General features: G+C 34.3%; 1 protein-coding gene across 5 annotated transcripts in view; it reads left to right on the plus strand.

The window, feature by feature from the left end:
• Positions 1–18,214, plus strand: part of GRIK2 (glutamate ionotropic receptor kainate type subunit 2) — a 445,887-nt gene that overhangs the window by 408,175 nt on the left and 19,498 nt on the right. For all 5 annotated transcript variants that reach the window (XM_074862173.1, XM_074862175.1, XM_074862174.1 and 2 more), the window contains one exon: positions 17,818–18,068. In XM_074862173.1, coding sequence (XP_074718274.1) covers positions 17,818–18,068 — 251 coding nt within the window. The remainder of the gene's footprint in view (positions 1–17,817; positions 18,069–18,214) is intronic.

Here is an 18,214-nt window from a genome sequence, read left to right on the forward strand (position 1 = left end):
TCTTCATTAACTTCAAGCCATATCAAAGACATTATTCAATTCTTATTCATTTTCAAGATTCCAAGTAATAACAAATTATCTGTGTTGAGAGAAATAATAGTGTTGTACAAGGGAATCTGTGATCTGGAATTGTCTTGAGTCAAGATGGAACAAATAGAGGATATATCTGCAGAGATCACCTAACGAGGTAAAACAAGAGCTGAAACAGTGTTAAACTTAGCAAAAGAAGTTAAAGTAAGATCTGAAAAAAAAAAAGGTGAGGCCTTCACAAAGGGAAATAAAACTTAAAATAAGATGTAAAGTAAGGTTTTCACAAAAGAAATGAAGGTACAATAAAACAGCATCTGGAGCTTTTCCAGAACAGCTAAGAATAAGAGATTAATCCTGTGTTTGGGCAGTATCTATAAAATGCTATCCAGACAGTTATAATTCATAAAAGTTTTGCATCTTGTGTATTAATCACACCGTCTCGGATGAAAGAGATTGGGTAACCTCCACTGAAATAATGCATAATTCACACATACATTTGAAAGGAAACCTTACAAAGAAGCATATCCATAATGCCTGTCAGAATATTTTTTGTTAAATATATTGCTTTATTGAAGCTAAAAAATCTTACGGAACAGTGGATAACGCAAAATAAACTCATGCATTATAACTAATCTCATTTCCATAGAAAAAATAATTCCAGAGTCTTTAAAAAATCTTATGACATTGTTAAATCTACAGAAGCAGATTTCATAATTATTTAATGTTATGGAAGATGTTTATAGATATGTAGTTGAGTGATATTTTTTTTAGAGTTAATAATCCTAAGAGTCAAGTGCTTGGAAAACTACAGTGTAATGGTTTCAAAAAGCATGGGTTACAGTTTGTGCCTATTTGGGAAGCAACACATCTCTGAGCAGAACAATACAGAACTATTTGTATTAGAGGCACGGTATCTGAAAGATATAGATGTCATCTCCCAAATTTGGAAAAAAATCTGGTTTATCTCCTGGAAAAGTGGCTTGAAGTTGTAGAAATATTTGCACGTAAGATTAAATTTGTAGAATACAGTTGTTACATGCCTTATGTTGAATACAGTAGAATGGATATGGTTACTTTTGGACAACAGCATCAAAGGAAGTAGGTGCAACCGATCTTGTTCCTTTTGAAGGCTAATAGAATAATAGTAAGAACATAATTTGCTTGAGTCTAACTAGCTACAAGCAGAAGACCTAAAAGCTTTCCTAACAGAAAAGTATGCTATCAGAGTAGTTTATGATAGGATAATCACTTGGAAAATGCAACCACCCAAATATAGCACAAGCTTAGAGTACTACAGTAAAAGCTCTCTGCTCTTGATGTGAAAGTTTTAAATTCAGAGAAAGCAAGTTGCACAAGATGAGAAGAAACTGCAGATAAGTCATTGTAGACCTATCAACTCTTTCCAAACACACTGAAGAAGCAAAATCTGAACTTACATTACTATTTTACATTAGTTTACATTATTATTTTAATCCTTCTAAAAGCATTAGTGAAGTAAACAAAGTTTAGAATGTTGAAATATAGCCTTGATGAAGGAAATTGGAAAGACGTACTTTTGGCACAAAGTAGGATCAGTGTACACCTTTAAAATCAATAAAATACACTGCTGTTTGAAATAAGTGCAAGACAGCATCCTGTGTAATATCGTTTCTGTAACCTTTATTTAATATGTCACATATGACACCTGCAGCACTGAAGAATAAACTAGAGGTAGTGAATTTGATAAACTGTATGTAGAATGAATGATTCTCATGATACACGTTTATAAATTAAGGTAATAGTCTTGTATATACTTGAATTCATTTTCAGTCAGCCACCTCTTGCGCTAGGCTAGAAAGATTTCTTTTATAATGAAAAGAGAAGGGAGGAACAGACCTGGGATGAGATATTTGACAGCAACTGATACTTTGGAGCAGATAAGGGAGAACCTATTTGTAACGGGGGTTGTGTTTGTTTTGTTTTATTTTCAATCTTTGCAACTTTCTTTACACTTTTGTAACCAAGAGTGTAACATTTGCTTTGCTAGAGCACACTGGCGTTTTTTTCTTTCAGTTTGAAGCTCCACATGCCAGGGTTTGTATTGGCTATGTTCTGACATGTCCTATTAGGAGGCACTATTTTGCTAGTCCTGTGTTCTTCATCAGTGAATCTGGTAGATATGAAAACTTTTGTTAACTTGCATAAAGCTAGAAGTATGCTGTATAGTTTATTTCTAATATATGTATGTATATTACATGCTGTATGTATCATGTACAATTATCTATTAGAAATACATATGTATTTCTTTTAGTGGTTGGAATTTGGCTTTGTGTGGGCATACACCTCATCAAGGTTGATATTCAAGGGATGAAGGAAGGGAGGGAGAGAGGGAAGAAGGAGGAGAAAGAGAGACAAAGAGAGAGAAAGAGAGAAAATACACAGAAAGCAAACAAATGAAAAGAGGGCAGAGAGAAAACAAACCCTTTGTGTATGCAGATTAAATTCCATTTTTAATGATAGATCTACTAAAGTGTTACTTATCACCTCCAGTAATTTTAAATGTCCCATTTCTTCATCATGCATGATAAAGGTGTTTAAAATTGGGTTTGTTCTTGAATAAATCCCAACTGGGACAAATTTACTATTGCAAAGGATTCCTAAATGTTTATGATACTTCCACATGCTTATGGTCTTCTTATCTAGCATAAATTGTAACTTTTTTTCAAGAAAACATAGTCTATCCAGTAATATAGATTACATGCCCTACTGAAACACAGTTAATATGACTTTCCTATGGTCAACATACTGTAAACCCCAGTAATATTAAGTGACAAATGCTATTTTTCATAATGAGTATTTATTAACATCATTGTTAATGTGAAGTGAACCACATGAAAGGTTAGAAATTTAGTTTCTATGCACTCTATATTAAGGCCTTAATGGTCTGCAAAGCTACTTTTCACTTTTTTTTCTTTGCTTTTTACTCTACAATTGGAAGAAACATATTTGAAATCACCTCTTGGAAAAAAGTAAATGTTCATCTTTCTGGGGCAGTTTCAGATTCTTATTTCTTTTCCAAATTCCTGTTTCTCTTCAGCATATTAGACAGCAGGCTACTTTCCATCTGGCTTGGGCAGATTTTCTATTGAGTTGCCAGTTGCATCTATGTTGAACCTGTATTACATAAATGGCTGACAAGTGTATATGTCAAACCCATTGCATATGAGCAGATCTACTGAGCATGCACCTTTCAGATGATCTGCACATATGTAGCAACTCAGGACTATTCTGTATATGCCAGACAAACGCTGTATGTGTGGAGATACATGTAAAGCAATGCCTTTGACATTTTGAAAATTCGAAGTAGCAGGTGTAAGTAATCCTAAAAATTTGCATAAATTTCTTCTAATTCTTAGGAAATACAAAATGGAAACTGGTGTTTGAAAGATATGGTGCATATAGGAAATCAGAGCTAGTCATTTCTCTACTGTTTCTCTGTGGTTGTTGAGCTGCGGAAAGTTACAGAATTAGATTAAGAGGGGGCTTTAGCTGTATAGCAGTGATCTTCCTATAATATCTGATAATGGTGAGGTAAAAAAACAGTTTGAGGAAAAGATGAAATACATATTTTTTTAACCTTTCTTCTTGTTCAGTACAAGAAAATAAGTTGTGCTATCAATATTAATACCTCAGTTGCAAAACATAGTGAGCTGAACATATTACATGATGTTCTTCACTTTTACTAGTTTTATGGCTTACTTTTCCTTGCTGTGATGAAACTATGACTTTTTGTACTACAGCATATTGCCATTTTTATCTCTGATCTTTCCATACTGATGGACTGTCAAGATGCCCTGAAAAATGCTGGAAAGAGTTTGAGGCTCAGAGCTTTAATATTTAATTGTTAACTTAAAAATTGTTAAAAAAATAAATGTGCACTGCCCCAACTATATAGAGACAATTCACTCTACATGGGGATAAAATACAACTCTCAGGATATAAATGAAATTAAACAATGTATTTTGGGGTGAACATACCAAGTGGATAAAGCTACCAACATTTAATTGCCAAGCTAAGTCTTAGAGAACTACCTATTATACAAAGCTGCAATAACTTGCAATAGTAAACCAGATCCAGGTATCAAAATTTATTCATGTAAGTACATAAAATATATCTGCAGTGTATATTTATACATTCACAATAGAAAGCTGGCAGCTACTGTGATACAAACAAGTTATACCTCTCATGTCAAAAAGAAAAGTATATGAATAAAATAAACAGCCTTCCAGCAGAGATGCATTGGCTGCAGGCCCCAGATATCAGTATACTCACTTAAGTTCAAAGGATGAAACAAAACTTCAAGGCTCTCATGTTCTATTGATTCAGAGGTGCCATTTTAGTGAAGTTCTCTTTCTTGTGAATTCTAATGACATATCAAATAAAATGTCTTTGTTTACAAACATTTTTATCTCTTAGAGAAAAAATATATTTTTCACAGTACATTGTTCTTAAAGATTCTCAAAATTTTGCCCACTCACCTATAATTTCCAAAAAATCTGTTTGGTCAACTAATGAAATGTGCAGATCACTTGTACATAGACATTTATTTATATATTTTTGCACAATGTAGTTAATCTTAACATTTTTTTTTTTTACTTAGGCATTCAAAACTTTTATTTTTGACAAATCAGAGCCAAGAGTGGGCTTGGTTTTGTTTTGTGTTTTTTTTTTTTTTTTTCCCCTTTTTTTTTGAATTTCAGGCAGCTGTGTAGTCTGTAATTAAAGTGTTGTTTGGAGTGCGCACGTTTTGAAGACAGTACTATTCACATAATTCCATCAGACATAGAATCTAGAAAGAGTGTTTCACACTCCACTCACTTAAATTAAAGATTTCACTGCAGAAAAAAAAAAGGGTTTCGGGAAATAATTTATGATCTGCTATTTCATATCTTCTCTAGGAATATGACTTCATGAATTATTTATATTTATCTAAGACATTAAAATGTGCAATACAATAGTGTTCCTCCTACCCCAGTGATAGGCTGCTGGACTCAAATAGAGCTTTAATCAGCAAATGTATAACACTTAATTATCATGTTGTATCCAATAGCACTGTATAGGTTCAACTGATTTATATTACTTATTCTGTCTCTAGGGAGTGACCTAGAAGAAATATCCACAGTAAAAGTTTTTATTTTATAATATTGAAACTTTTTAACTAACTGACCTGACTGCATTCTCAATACAGGTATTTTACAAAAGATTTCATTACTTTCCATTTTTATTTAAGTGTATCTTTCTAAATATAGGAAATTTTAAATGAAGGCACAGTGGGGAATATAAATTACTTAAGAATAAAAGCTTTTAATAGATGGTTGTAATTTCGAAGATTAAAATAATGTAGAAAAATACAAACGAATAAATGACTCATTTCCTAAATATGCAATAGAAAGTGAAAAATATATTATGAAGATGATCTCAAAAGAGTCTTAACTCTCCTCTTAGAATTCATTTAGCCTCCTCCCTTACTGCATTTATCATTCCAGACAGAAACTTGCAGCCAGTTTTGTAATCATCTAAAAGTTAGTTTACTTTTGGAGCTTGCCTGTCAAATAAAAAGTAGATAAAATTGGAGTAAACACCTCGTAGTAAGTGTAAGAATAACACTTCATCATCCTACAGATGTGTAGGATGTTGCCTCCTATGTTTTGTCTAGCTTTTAAAAGACTAAAGCCTTGAATTTTACAGCTACAGGTCTGAAATAACTTTTTTCTCAAGCAGTTTCTAAACTTAGAACATGAGCTACATCCAAATTAATATTTTAAACAAATGCCCTGAATGTTTTCTTGTAAAGAAATCTAATGATTTCCTGCTCTCGGTGCTACGTATAACTATGGTAAAATAAAGTCCAGTTTAACAGAGATTAAGGTATGAATAGGAAGCCTTCTGTTTTCCAGAAATTACCTAAAAATGAATCTCAAAATTGACAGTACAGTTGTCTATAGTCACGTATTAAAGTCACCACCAAAGTAGGGCACAGACTGTTCTTTGAACTCTGATTGAATGAGAAGGTATAGTATGGTTATCCTGCAGTTTTAGGTTCTTCTGAAGGGAGTAGGTTTGTGATACAGATAAGTACCATAATGAGTTCTGGTCCCCACAGTTTAGGAAGAATGTGAAGGTCCTTGAGTGCGTCCAGAGGAGAACAACAAAGCTGGTGAAAGGGCTGGAAGGCACGTCCTATAAGGAGCAGCTGAAGACACTGGGTTTGGCTAGTTTGGAGAAAAGGAGGCTGAAAGGTGACCTCATTGCTTTCTACAGCTTCCCGAAGAGGGCAAGTGGAGAGGGAGGTGCTGAGCTCTTCTCCCTCATATTCAGAGACAGGACATGTGGAAATGGTTCAAAGCTGCGCCCAGGGACGTTCAGATTAGGCATTAGCAAGCATTTCTTTACCAAGAGGCTAGTCAAACACTGGAACAGGCTTCCTAGAGAGGTGGTCGATGCCCCAGACCTATCAGTGTTTAAGAGGCATTTGGACAATGCCCTTTATTAATATGCTTTAACTTTTGTTCAGCCTTGAATTGGTCAGGTCATTGAACTACATGGTCATTGTAGGTCCCTTCTAACAGAAATATTCTATTCTATTCTAGTACTTGGATGCCATTGTTTATACAGTTATTTTTCTTTTTTCTTTTTCTCGTTCTCTTTTGTTCTCTCTTCTCATTCCTTTTTCCTCTCGTTCTTTTTTCTTCTCGTTCTTTCTCTTTCTTTTTTGTTCTTTCTCTTTCTTTTTTGTTCTTTCTCTTTTTTTGTTTTTATTCTTAGAGAAGATTACAAGACTCCTGAAAGGTTTGGTTTGGAATGTTTTACCTTAATCTCTGAGTGCCTACACCTTACATCAGCATTCCCAATATATTTTAGTGTAGGTAATGTCATCAGGCCAATTTCAATTCTTGCCAATGTTCAGTTCTGATAAGGTTTTTGTCTTCTTGGTTAGAAGATGAAGTCTCTCTTGCCCTTCCAACTGCATTATAGAGAGAGTTGCAGGAAAAGACAGTCTTTTTTCCCTAAAGAAATGTTTGACAAGAGTCTTTAACATGCTTGATGCTTCCATTCTATGTGTTGCTCTTTACTGTTCTTGCACAGGTGCACAAACACACACAAATTTTCAGTCTCTTCCTCTATTTTTAGTTTATTTCTATTAGAATGAACAGGGCTAGGAAAGATTTATGATCTGATTCTAGGACCCAGTTCACTTATTAGAAAAACCAAACGAACAACCAAAACCCCCAAACAAACAAAAAAAAAAAACACCCAAAACCCAAGAGGCATAACATTTATATCTGTAACATACCTAAATAAGAAAATAAGGGTGAAGTTTCACTGTCATTTTAAACTGGCATAGGGCTTCCACATTTTGCAAAACCTGACAGTTATGTGAGCTGGTTTAGTGACCTTAACTGGCAGAATACTCCTCAATATTTTTCATAACATTAATTTAATTCATGTTTAACTGCTAATGAAGTTGGATAAGCACTTGTCATAGTATGAAAGAAGCAGTGATAGCAAACAAACTAGGATGTGGAAAAGGAAATGAGAATTCTGCACAGCCAGCTCTTAGACCGAATCTGAAGATAATCCCGAGCATCTTCCCTGTTTTGTGATAGTTGTAAGAAGCTTCAACTGCTCTTAGTGGCAGAAATAAAACAGTTGTAATTTAACAGATATGAGTAGTTACAGGGCAGGAGGGAGCTGTCAAAATGAGTTTTTCATATTTTAAAAACTTTTTTTTTCCATGCCTCATACTCATTCTATCTTAAACTTTGCAGAACTTGAGCAATACAATTTTCAACTCCTTCACATCGGTGCTTCTTTAATTTTTAATTCTTTTTGTCTTCTCCTGGAGGTCTAGACTAAGAATCAAAGAAAATTATGGTAGCAAGAGAAGCACAAGAAATGAAAACACTATCTTGTATTAAATACCTTTTTTAAAAAAAAAAAAAAATAAAAGATCCATAGGATCCTTTCAAAATTAACTGTTTGGAGTTTATTGAGATTCCTTACTCTCTGAAGTTAAGCACTTACTGCAGCGAAGGCTGCTTTCTGTGTCCTAAAATAATTCTCTTTTCACACCTCCACCAAACTGAAAGGTGACATGTTTTGAAGAGGTGTGTTTTAAAAATTTTCCTTACACTTTAGGCAAGGTTAGAAACCAATGACACTGTGCATGATGACACTGAGCATGACTGACACATTCCTTTCAATTAAATTGTACATTTGGCAGTCAGTGATCAATGCAGAACATAACTGTAGACATTTTTTCCAGGAGAAACAAGACAGGTTTTGTTTTTGGTTTTGTTGTTGTTTTTTTTTTTTTTTTTTTTTTTAATGTTTCCATTACTTCTCTCCAATATTGCACAATATTCTAAAATCAGAATCACATGTTGCTTTATTTGAAGACATACAAGAAAAGGAAAAAGAACACCCTTGACTCCAGAGATACAGTTAGTGAGATTTTGCTTTACTTCTAGTTTTGTGGTAACTCAGTTCTGTCTGACACTGACTGGTAAACAGAAGGTCTATACTTTTCACACACCTATGTTTAAATATATGTAAATTTATGTAAAACCGACAAAGGCACAGGTATGAATGATGTGGAACTTTACAAAAAGCTGGCAGTTCCAAAATTGAAAGGAATAACAGGCAAATGATAAATTAATTTAGTCCCCAGAATTGTTAACAATACACTTTGTTAACACAACTGAAACCAAATTCTACATATCTGAAAACACTGAACAGTTCAGAAGTTTAAAATTTCGATTGATGAAAATATATTCCTGGATTTCCTCTGTAAAGTACTAAACCCAACAGTCAACATTGGCTTTCATTTTAATTATTGTTGAGATTTTAGACTCTGAAGCTATTTCCTGTTTATATTGTGTGGAACACTGAGGATATCTGAGCTATCCTTGTCTATTACCTCTTGTAATTACCTGTTTCTCCTGAAGAAAAATTTCCATCTTTCAGTCCAGCACTATGTCTATTTAGAATATACATTTATGTACATATATTATACATTCTTATGTAATTTCAAATAATATGTGTAATGAACAATGTACAATTTTTGCTCTGAACTTCAGTACTGAAAGTATAAACATTGTCCTCTGCTTACAGTTTTCAAAATTTAAAACACTAAAAAAAAAAAAAAACATTACTAAGCAATCATTTGGTTTTATTGTTAAGGCACCCTAGTTCTCTTGCAGCTACTTATTACCTTCAAATCCTATAAATTACCTAATATGATCATTTTTTACCAGTTCTCGGAGATGAGACATATAAACAGATCTGTCTTTATAGGAATAAATAGAAAACCATGTACCAACACGAGGCCTTTTTCTTCTGCTTGCCTGCACTTAATCTGTAATCCTTCATATAATTTGAACAGTAATATTCATCACTTACTTGTGCATAAAAGTGCTGAGCTTCAGTTCTTCTGTAACTAAAACAAATTAATACATTTGTCTTCATTAGTTGAACATAATGCACAAAAAATAGGTGCAAATTATTTATTTTTATGCAGGTCAAACCAGGTATTGAAAGTAATGTAAGAATTTCAACTGCTTGAGCAGTTAATTTATTGTTGCTGAAATGTAAGAATGTATAGCTAGCATATTTGATGAAGGAAATGGTTTTATAGTTACCGCAGAAGTATGAACATTTTGAAGCACTGAGAGGCATGTTAAGAGACTGAGCTCTATATCAATAACGAATTGCCAGAACACTTAACGTCTGGTAGCTGTTGCAAGCAGACTCTGCCATAGAGAAGCGGTTTCTAGTAGGAATTTTCTGAACAGATGTAACTGAAGCAAAGACATTACAGAAATGTCAATGTTGATGTTATAGTGCCTAGGACCATACGTATGTATTGAATTTTCAAAACTAGTCTACAAATGTAAAATGTCTCTGTCCTGATATGTCACCCCCAATTAGAAATAAACTAGTGTGTTGCATCCCATCACACAGGGTTTGCATGGCTTTAGGCATTCTTGATCTGAAAAGGCTGCAGCATCAGCTATTTATTTTGTCTGTCTTGCATTTCCTGGTTAAGTATTCCTTTTTCACTGCCTATTAGAAATGGGATCTCATTTCCCAGCAACCCAGGCTCACTGAATGAGTATCACCCTTCACCCAATATTTTTTAGTTTAGCTACAACGCTTTAATGTTCTTCTGAGGGATATGTAATAACTGAAAGCAAACTGACCACAGCCTTTCTGAAGGTTACAGGACAGGCTGCCAGAGCTGGGACTGTTCAGTCTGAAGAAGAGAAGGCAGCTCAGAGGGTATCTGATCAATGTGTATGAGCAGCTGATGTGACAGAATAATGAACAGAGAGTCAGACGTTTGTCACTGTCACCCAGCAACTAGATAAGAGGCATAAGGCACAAACTGAAATAAAATAAATTCCATCTAAATGTGAGAGGAAAAATAACACACATGCAAAAATCTTCATTACAGAAAGGGTGATCAAACACTACAACAGGGTGCCCAGAAATGTTGTGGAGTCTCCATCCTTGGAGATATTCAGAACCTAACTGGCCAATGTGCTCTGAGTGACATGCTGTAACTTGAGCAGGTGTGGTGAACTAGACCATCTTCAGAGTACAGTTCTAAATTTCTGCCTTTCATAGTACTGAAATGCAAGAGTTTTGTGATGAAAGTACTTCAGACTTTTTAACTACATAATCAAGACCCTTCTCTTTGAACAGTGACTTGAATTTGCATCCAAAAGGGGGTAAATAGAAGCTATTGTCTTTTGGTTTGAGCCTACCTAGCTTAATTTTCTGTACCCAAATGATTTGCTTGTAATGGAAAAGAAATTTAAAATTCTAAACGCTCTTAATAAATCTGAATTCTCACTATCTCATTCAGCCCCACTGCTGAGGACAGAATTCTGTAAGTTGACTAGGATAAATGAAAAGACTAGAACCATGGCTTTGAATCTGTCATGGTGCTTCATAGGCAAACAGCACAGTGAGTGAAACACTGAAAACCAACGTTTTTAAGCACTCTTTGGATAGCTGAGCTTCTTATTCTCGCTGTATATAAGATACACACAGCTGATGTCTTCTTTTCCCAAAGATCAAGAACTGACTGCCTTGCCTCTGTAATCACTTTAACCTTGTGAATCAAATTGGGGAACAGAAATCTGCATGGAAAACCTCAGAGAGTCAGCTTTTCTTATTTATCAGAGGGATTAGAAATATATGGAACATCACTTAATAGAACAGTAGCGCTGAAACTTCTTATCATAACCGATAAATGCAATGTGAGATATTGTAGGAATTCTGACAGCTCCAAAGGTCTATTTTTTTTAAAAAAATAACTTAAATGAAGATTGCCCAGATTTAAGATGGCATTGTAATTAGATGTACCTAAGGTCACTTCATACCTCACCCATGATGGAACAGCTAATGGCAAAACACTATCATTCATTGTTTTCGGAATTTCCCTTATAGCTTGGCAGTGGTTTGGGGTGTTCTGAAAAAGCATGAATTGAGTTTTCATGTCTGGACTCTGTGTGTCTGGGATGATTTGCTATTAATTCATATGTACTTTAGAGGTGAGAATGCGATAATGTCTGGTCATTTCATAAATATAAAACAACAAATTTGCTATAAGGCACAGAGCTAAGAAACAGGAAAAAGTCTTTCACTTAACATCACAGAGAAAGTCTGTTATCAAAGCTAATTTAGAATTCACATCCATCTCCTGGTGCAATGCAATGATCTCGGGTTGTTCTATACTCTTAAAAATACCTGGCCAGTTGTTACTTCTATGGAAGTCTCTAATTTTGCTACTGAGAACATATTTTCATCAGTGGCTTTTTTAATTTTTTTATCTATTTTTATTTGTTAGCCTTGCTCATTTACCTGGAATTAAACTGAGATCCAGATTTTGGGATAAAGGAGGATCTTCTCCCGTGTTAAGCTTTCAGGAACTGTTGCCCTTTCTTTTGATTTATTGCTGTTCTCTTCACTGTGGGATGTTGCTTACTTCCTATGATTGCCAAAGAATTTTAATCCATCAAATCCCCAGCTACAGCAGTGGCATTACTTCATGACCTGGAAAGAGTCCTCAATGATCTTTTCTTATGTGAAAATGAGCTGACTGAAAGTGGACCCAGGGACTGGGAACCAACAGAATCCCTCCTCTTTCTTCATATGCTCCTTGTAGACTTTTGAATCCACAGATAGGAAGAATGAAAGAAGCTATGTTGACCCTTCTCTGTGTCACTTCCATTCCAATTAGAGAGGGTTAACAAAGTTAGGAAGCAGGGCTGACTGACTCTAAAAAGAAAAACATTTCTGTGGAACTAATGTAAATACTTCTCCTGTACCCAGGGCCCCTGAGCTGCCTATTTCTTTTCTATGGCATGTTATAACTGTGGATGTCAGTCTTTATTACTGAATGCTGACTATGCTGCAGATTCCTGGAAGGTGTTTCAGGCCCTGTGATGCATGAGGCTGTAGGAATTAGTTTTTCCATGTTTCCTCATAGTCTAAACATCCACTCCACAATTATGTGTGAATGAAATCCCTTCCACCTTGTTTCTGTCATGCCTATGACTCCAGTGTGAATGACACTTAAGAGAAACTGAACTCCACATAATGTATCACCAGTTGTCCCCTAACAAGAAGTGTCTGTTCCAAAGTCCTGGACTAATTTTTGTCTTGTAAAAACATAAGGAAAGCTTCATCATAGTAACTAGTGGACAGCGATAACAGAACAATATAACAAACCTAACTTTCAACTATGATTTAACTAAGCATACACTCAGACTGATGACAGAACATCTAGTCTATGATTCTTGATGGGACTTCTGTACTTATTCAGAAATGTCGATATGCCAAGACTTAAATGATTCCACCTGTCTCCAGCAGTATAGATGGTGTTAGCCAGCATTCTAATGGAAATTTCAGATATGCCTACACTGGAGTGAGACCATGACTGTAGCTTACGTATGAGTACCCAATCTAGTTTTAGGATAGATAGATCAATCTGGTATAAACACAGAATCACAGAATCGTCTAGGTTGGAAAAGACCTTGAAGATCATCTAGTCCAACCATCAATAGGAACCAACACAAGGGGAAAGGGTTCATGCTGAAAGAAAAAAACCCTCAAAACCACAAAAAAACTCCACCCAAACACCCCCATGCTAAGTTTGGTGCTTCTTCCTTTTGACTGCTAAAACTAGAACTTGAATTGTTTGCTTTGTTCAATGTGAAGTATTCACATACAATTTCAACACTTAGATATTAAAGGAATATCTTTCCTGTTACATTTGGCTTTCTCCTTCCAATAAATACTTCAGTACCAGAAGTATTTGATGATCTAAATTTTGTACCTAGGTTCTGAATATGATGCTGTATTCCTAACTATCTTTCCCTTTTGCTTAGGCCAAGTACACAGAGTATGAAATAATGTTGCAGGATAAGTAGAATAGTCTTGAGGTTTTTAATAACAGAAGAAAAAAGTAACAGGAACAAAAGATGCTATCAGTGGCGTAGGAGTGTTCAGAATGGATTTTTCTGTCTAGCACATCAAAAGTAACATGTAACAATATTCCATGGGCACCAGCTTTCAAAATACCAGGCAATTCATACTGATATTTTTTGGTAAAATGCACCTGGAATAATGAAACAAAAAAGTTCCTGGTTCAACATTTTCTTAATGAAGGAGTTAGTGGAATGCTGCTATTCCTTTTTATTTGGTTAGGATCAAAATCAGTTCTATAGGTACCAATATGCTCCAGCTCCTTTTGTATTTAATGGAATGAGTAAAACAGACTAAGAGTAACAAAGCAGGAGATTTTATTAAATTATAATCTAGTAGGAAACATTTTCAAGATGAGCCAGATCAGCAGGATTTCAATATACTAATCTGTATGCAGTGAAGTCTCAATATGAAAAGCTTATGTGTTCATAATTTATGATTAAGCATATCATTATGTGCATAGATCTTTATATACTGAGACTTCAGGGCAGAAAACCTATCTATCTGAGACTTTGTTGTCTTAGTTTTGTATAGATGCTTCAGAGAATAGAATTTTATGCATATTTACATTTTTATTTTAAATTTTCATAAGCAGGTAACTGCAAATAGAAATTATTGCATCCCTTATTGAGTTTGTTGATTACAGGAAGGCACTAATATCTCTGTAATCTGTAACAGAAGGCCTTAAAACTAGAGTGGGATCAAACAAATAATGTATAGATTATGTTCTGTAGGCCCTCCCATTCCAGTTTCTCATGGGAAAAGCTCAGCAGTTGGTAGAGAAATGAAAGCAGTAGGAATGAAGAAAAGAGAGAGAAGAAAAAGTCAGGTATTTCTGCACTGGACTTCTCCTTTTCTCTGCACTCAATGGAAGATTGTATACTCATCTGTTTCCCTGATTTTGGGATGGAGTTTTAAATATCACTGTGTCTGTCTCCTCCCAGTCTTGCCCCCATGCACAGGCTGGTAAGATTTTTTTCAACTGTTTGTCTTTTTATTGAAAGTTGAGATGTGAAGTTCACATTTCTTCACATAGCAGAATTTTATTTTCTCTCTTGTTTTTTTCTTTTTTTGCTTCTGCTTTATTACTTTACTCTTATTCATACTGTATTTATTTTGCAAATGCATTCATATACATTGTCTGTGACTCTTAAAGTTTCTGTTTTAATTTTATTTTTTTTTTATCCTGAACAGTAAATTCTCTTAAATGAAATACTTCTGATTTAAAAAAAAATCTAAAAAAGGGGACATGGTCTTCTTGCAACACCTCATGGAAGGACTTGATTAATCTTACTGACATATGTTAGGAGTGATAGGGAAAATTGCCAGTAAATATCAAAAATTTTTTAGATTTACTTGCTGAAATTTTTCATTTCTGCAAGGAAAACAGTTTTAACATCCAGAGTGTAATCTGGATGCTTTGTCCATATCCTTTATTTATTTTCTCTTTTTGTATACTAATTTTGTCATGCACAGATCAGACCACGATACTTTTAGCCACTGCAGATGCTTTTGGGTGGATTTTACATTGCTGGGACTTGCAATCCAGCTTGTATCAGAAAAAAATCTAAGAGAAAATAAAATCTTAGGCTATAATATCATTACTATGCTTTTTTTTGTTCTCTTAATAACTATCTGAATCAGTATAAACATAATTTTTTCAAATATCAGATTATTAGGTGTACTCATTATTTGTTGCAAAATGTGAATCAATGAATTTAGAACATTGTAAGTCATTCAGAAATAGAATAGAACTACAGCATTGAATGCTAGCTTTTTCACGGGTATAAAATTTTAGATGCTTAATTTAACAGCAGCAGTATGCAATGCTGGATATCCCACATTGATCCTTACTTGTGAGATTACCACTTTTAAGATAAGATAATAAGGTATAACAAATACAAATATTGCAGTAGAAACACCAAATGCCCTGTAATCTGTCCACTCCACAACTATTTTTGCAAAATTTTGCAAATCACCTACAGCTATAGAAATACAGTTGAACAGAATCACTATTAAACACATGCTTCTAATGTAATCCTCATAAATTTAGATAACTGTAGATAGGATTAGTCCATGCTTTATTTTTTCTGTCTATGAATTCCTCAGTTAACTCATTTTATAAATGCTTCAAATGGACTAGAACTGTATGTGTACAGATCCGGTCCTTAGAAAATATATATATATATATATTCTATATGTATATATACATGAAGAATAGTTGGTACTGCCTATATTTAAACCAACAGAAAGTGTGGAAATGAAATGCAAAACAGTTTAATTAGAAAGCAGCCTGTCAGATCAGAAGATGGCTTAAACTGGATCCAAGATTATTTCTTAGAATTTAATGTAATTTAAGTTGTTGTTAAATATTTATAGGCAGTGTAACACCAAAAATATCCCGAAAGATTATAGGATGCACTTATACTTCACCAGGCTCTTGTGGACTAATCACTTTCCTTCTTCCATCTGACTGAAGATATGTGTCAAGTATAAGGCTTTGCAGAGTTTCAGCATAATCAAGATGGTCTGAAACAGTGTTATTTAGACCCTTTCATGCACAAGAGACTAGAAACAAGACGTTATTTTTCTTTCTTTCTCCTTCCCATATAGTCCTGTGTAAACACAGTTTAGGTTCTAGTACAGAATATCATTCTTTTCTAAGCATAGAGGATAAAAGCCTAAGTTCTTGCAACTTAAATACTTTGAGGTTAGCTGTTCCCACTTTTTGTTCTGGAATAAAGGAAAAGCCCAGTGCGTTTTGTAATTAATGGTCCTTTCTATGTTTTGCTTCCATTCTGGCACAGCAGCCCTTTGCTATTAGTTTTATTCTCATGATAAACTCTAGATATGTAAGAAGAAATTGAAGAAATAAAGAATAAATTTAAAGAAATTGCAAAAGAAAATATGTTTTCCAAGAGTGTAAAGAGTGTAAAATATCCTGTCTATGCATTCCTTCAGCTCCTTCATAGTTGATCACAGTACATGAAATAGTCAAATGGGCAGCATCTCTCTAAAGGATGCTGAGGATTTTTTTTAAAAAAGGTATGAAGTTAATGAAAATACATTTTATTACTCAGCCAAAGGAAACACTGTAAAAATTATAGCTAGTAAGTATCATTATTATGACAGAAAGTAAAAGAGAAGGGCTTTTTTGTAGAATTGCATTCATACCACATGAAAGAGAGGATGCCATGCCTTTTCATCTACTCTTTTTTTTTTCTTGGGATTTCTTAACAACTTTAATGAAGAGTCTTTTGTTCCTGTTTTTGAAGGAGGAGAAGAAAAATTACAACTTTGTTCTCTCCTTATACATTACATAAATCTTAACATAGAAAACACTTCAAACTGATGCGTTTTACTTTCTAACATTCAGAAAAGAAAATCTTTCTGCATAGGCATTATTCATTAATTAATGTAGGTTTTAAAGTACTCATTGAAAAGTCCTTATCCACTATATAACGAAAAAGAGAGCAGATGACAAACAAAGATATGACACCACCCTTTGAACTACCCCTTGAAATACTGAAAGGTTCAAAAGCTACAAAATTATCATGTTATTTTAAAATACTGAATTATGAGAAAGAAATCCATTAAAGTATGAAAATTTACATCCCTGTTATCCAAATACACATAACCTTATCTTTCTGAATGCATTGTTACATGGTACTGTTAATAAGTAAGTGTGTGCTTGGAATGTGCCTTAAGTGCTTGACGATCTATCAAATAGAGACTTCTGTGGCTTGGTCTTGAAGTGTAAACTGTTGTTTCTTCTTTTAATAAAGTATAGTATAAAACCTTTGTTACATATCAGATCTTGGATTAGCTTTAGGGTAACAAGCTATGAAGCAACAGCCTGTAGATTTATGTATATTAGACTAAATCTACTGCAGCATAATTAAAAGCCTGATGGAAATTGAAAGACTATCTGCCTGGATATAACAGTTGGGCATGAAGATCTTTGAGACCATGGGACTAAGTGTGATAGGACTTGTTGCATCGTGTCCTGGCGTACAACACCAGCTGGATCAAGTTTTGTGCATATTTATTTATATGTGTGTGTGCATTTGGGTTTGTATTTATGTGACTAGTGTGACCATGGTGAGATGTAAATGGCTTTTCAATAAATGTTATCATTGTAGAGAATATAGTTTTTCCTGTGACATTATATTACATTTTATTCTTATCAGCAATAACTAGCTTTCCATAAAATATACCCCATGTAATATATGTTCCCTGTGGTCTCTTTAGGTTCTCCATATAGAGACAAGATCACTATAGCAATTCTTCAACTGCAAGAGGAGGGCAAGCTCCACATGATGAAAGAGAAATGGTGGAGAGGCAATGGCTGCCCAGAAGAGGAAAGTAAAGAGGCCAGTGCTTTGGGAGTTCAAAATATTGGAGGAATCTTCATTGTGCTGGCAGCAGGATTAGTGCTTTCTGTCTTTGTGGCAGTGGGGGAGTTTTTGTACAAATCAAAAAAAAATGCCCAGTTGGAAAAGGTAAATATTGTCTTTTCCTATTTTATTTTATATTTATGGTTTATTTAAAATATATTTTAAGCATTTGTTAGTGAAATGTAGGTGATGCATACTGATTGCTTATTGTATAATACAGTACTTGTATAACAAAGGATCACAGCAAATTA

The sequence above is a fragment of the Strix uralensis genome, chromosome 3, assembly GCF_047716275.1.
Source record: "Strix uralensis isolate ZFMK-TIS-50842 chromosome 3, bStrUra1, whole genome shotgun sequence".
Taxonomy (NCBI): Eukaryota; Metazoa; Chordata; class Aves; order Strigiformes; family Strigidae; genus Strix; species Strix uralensis.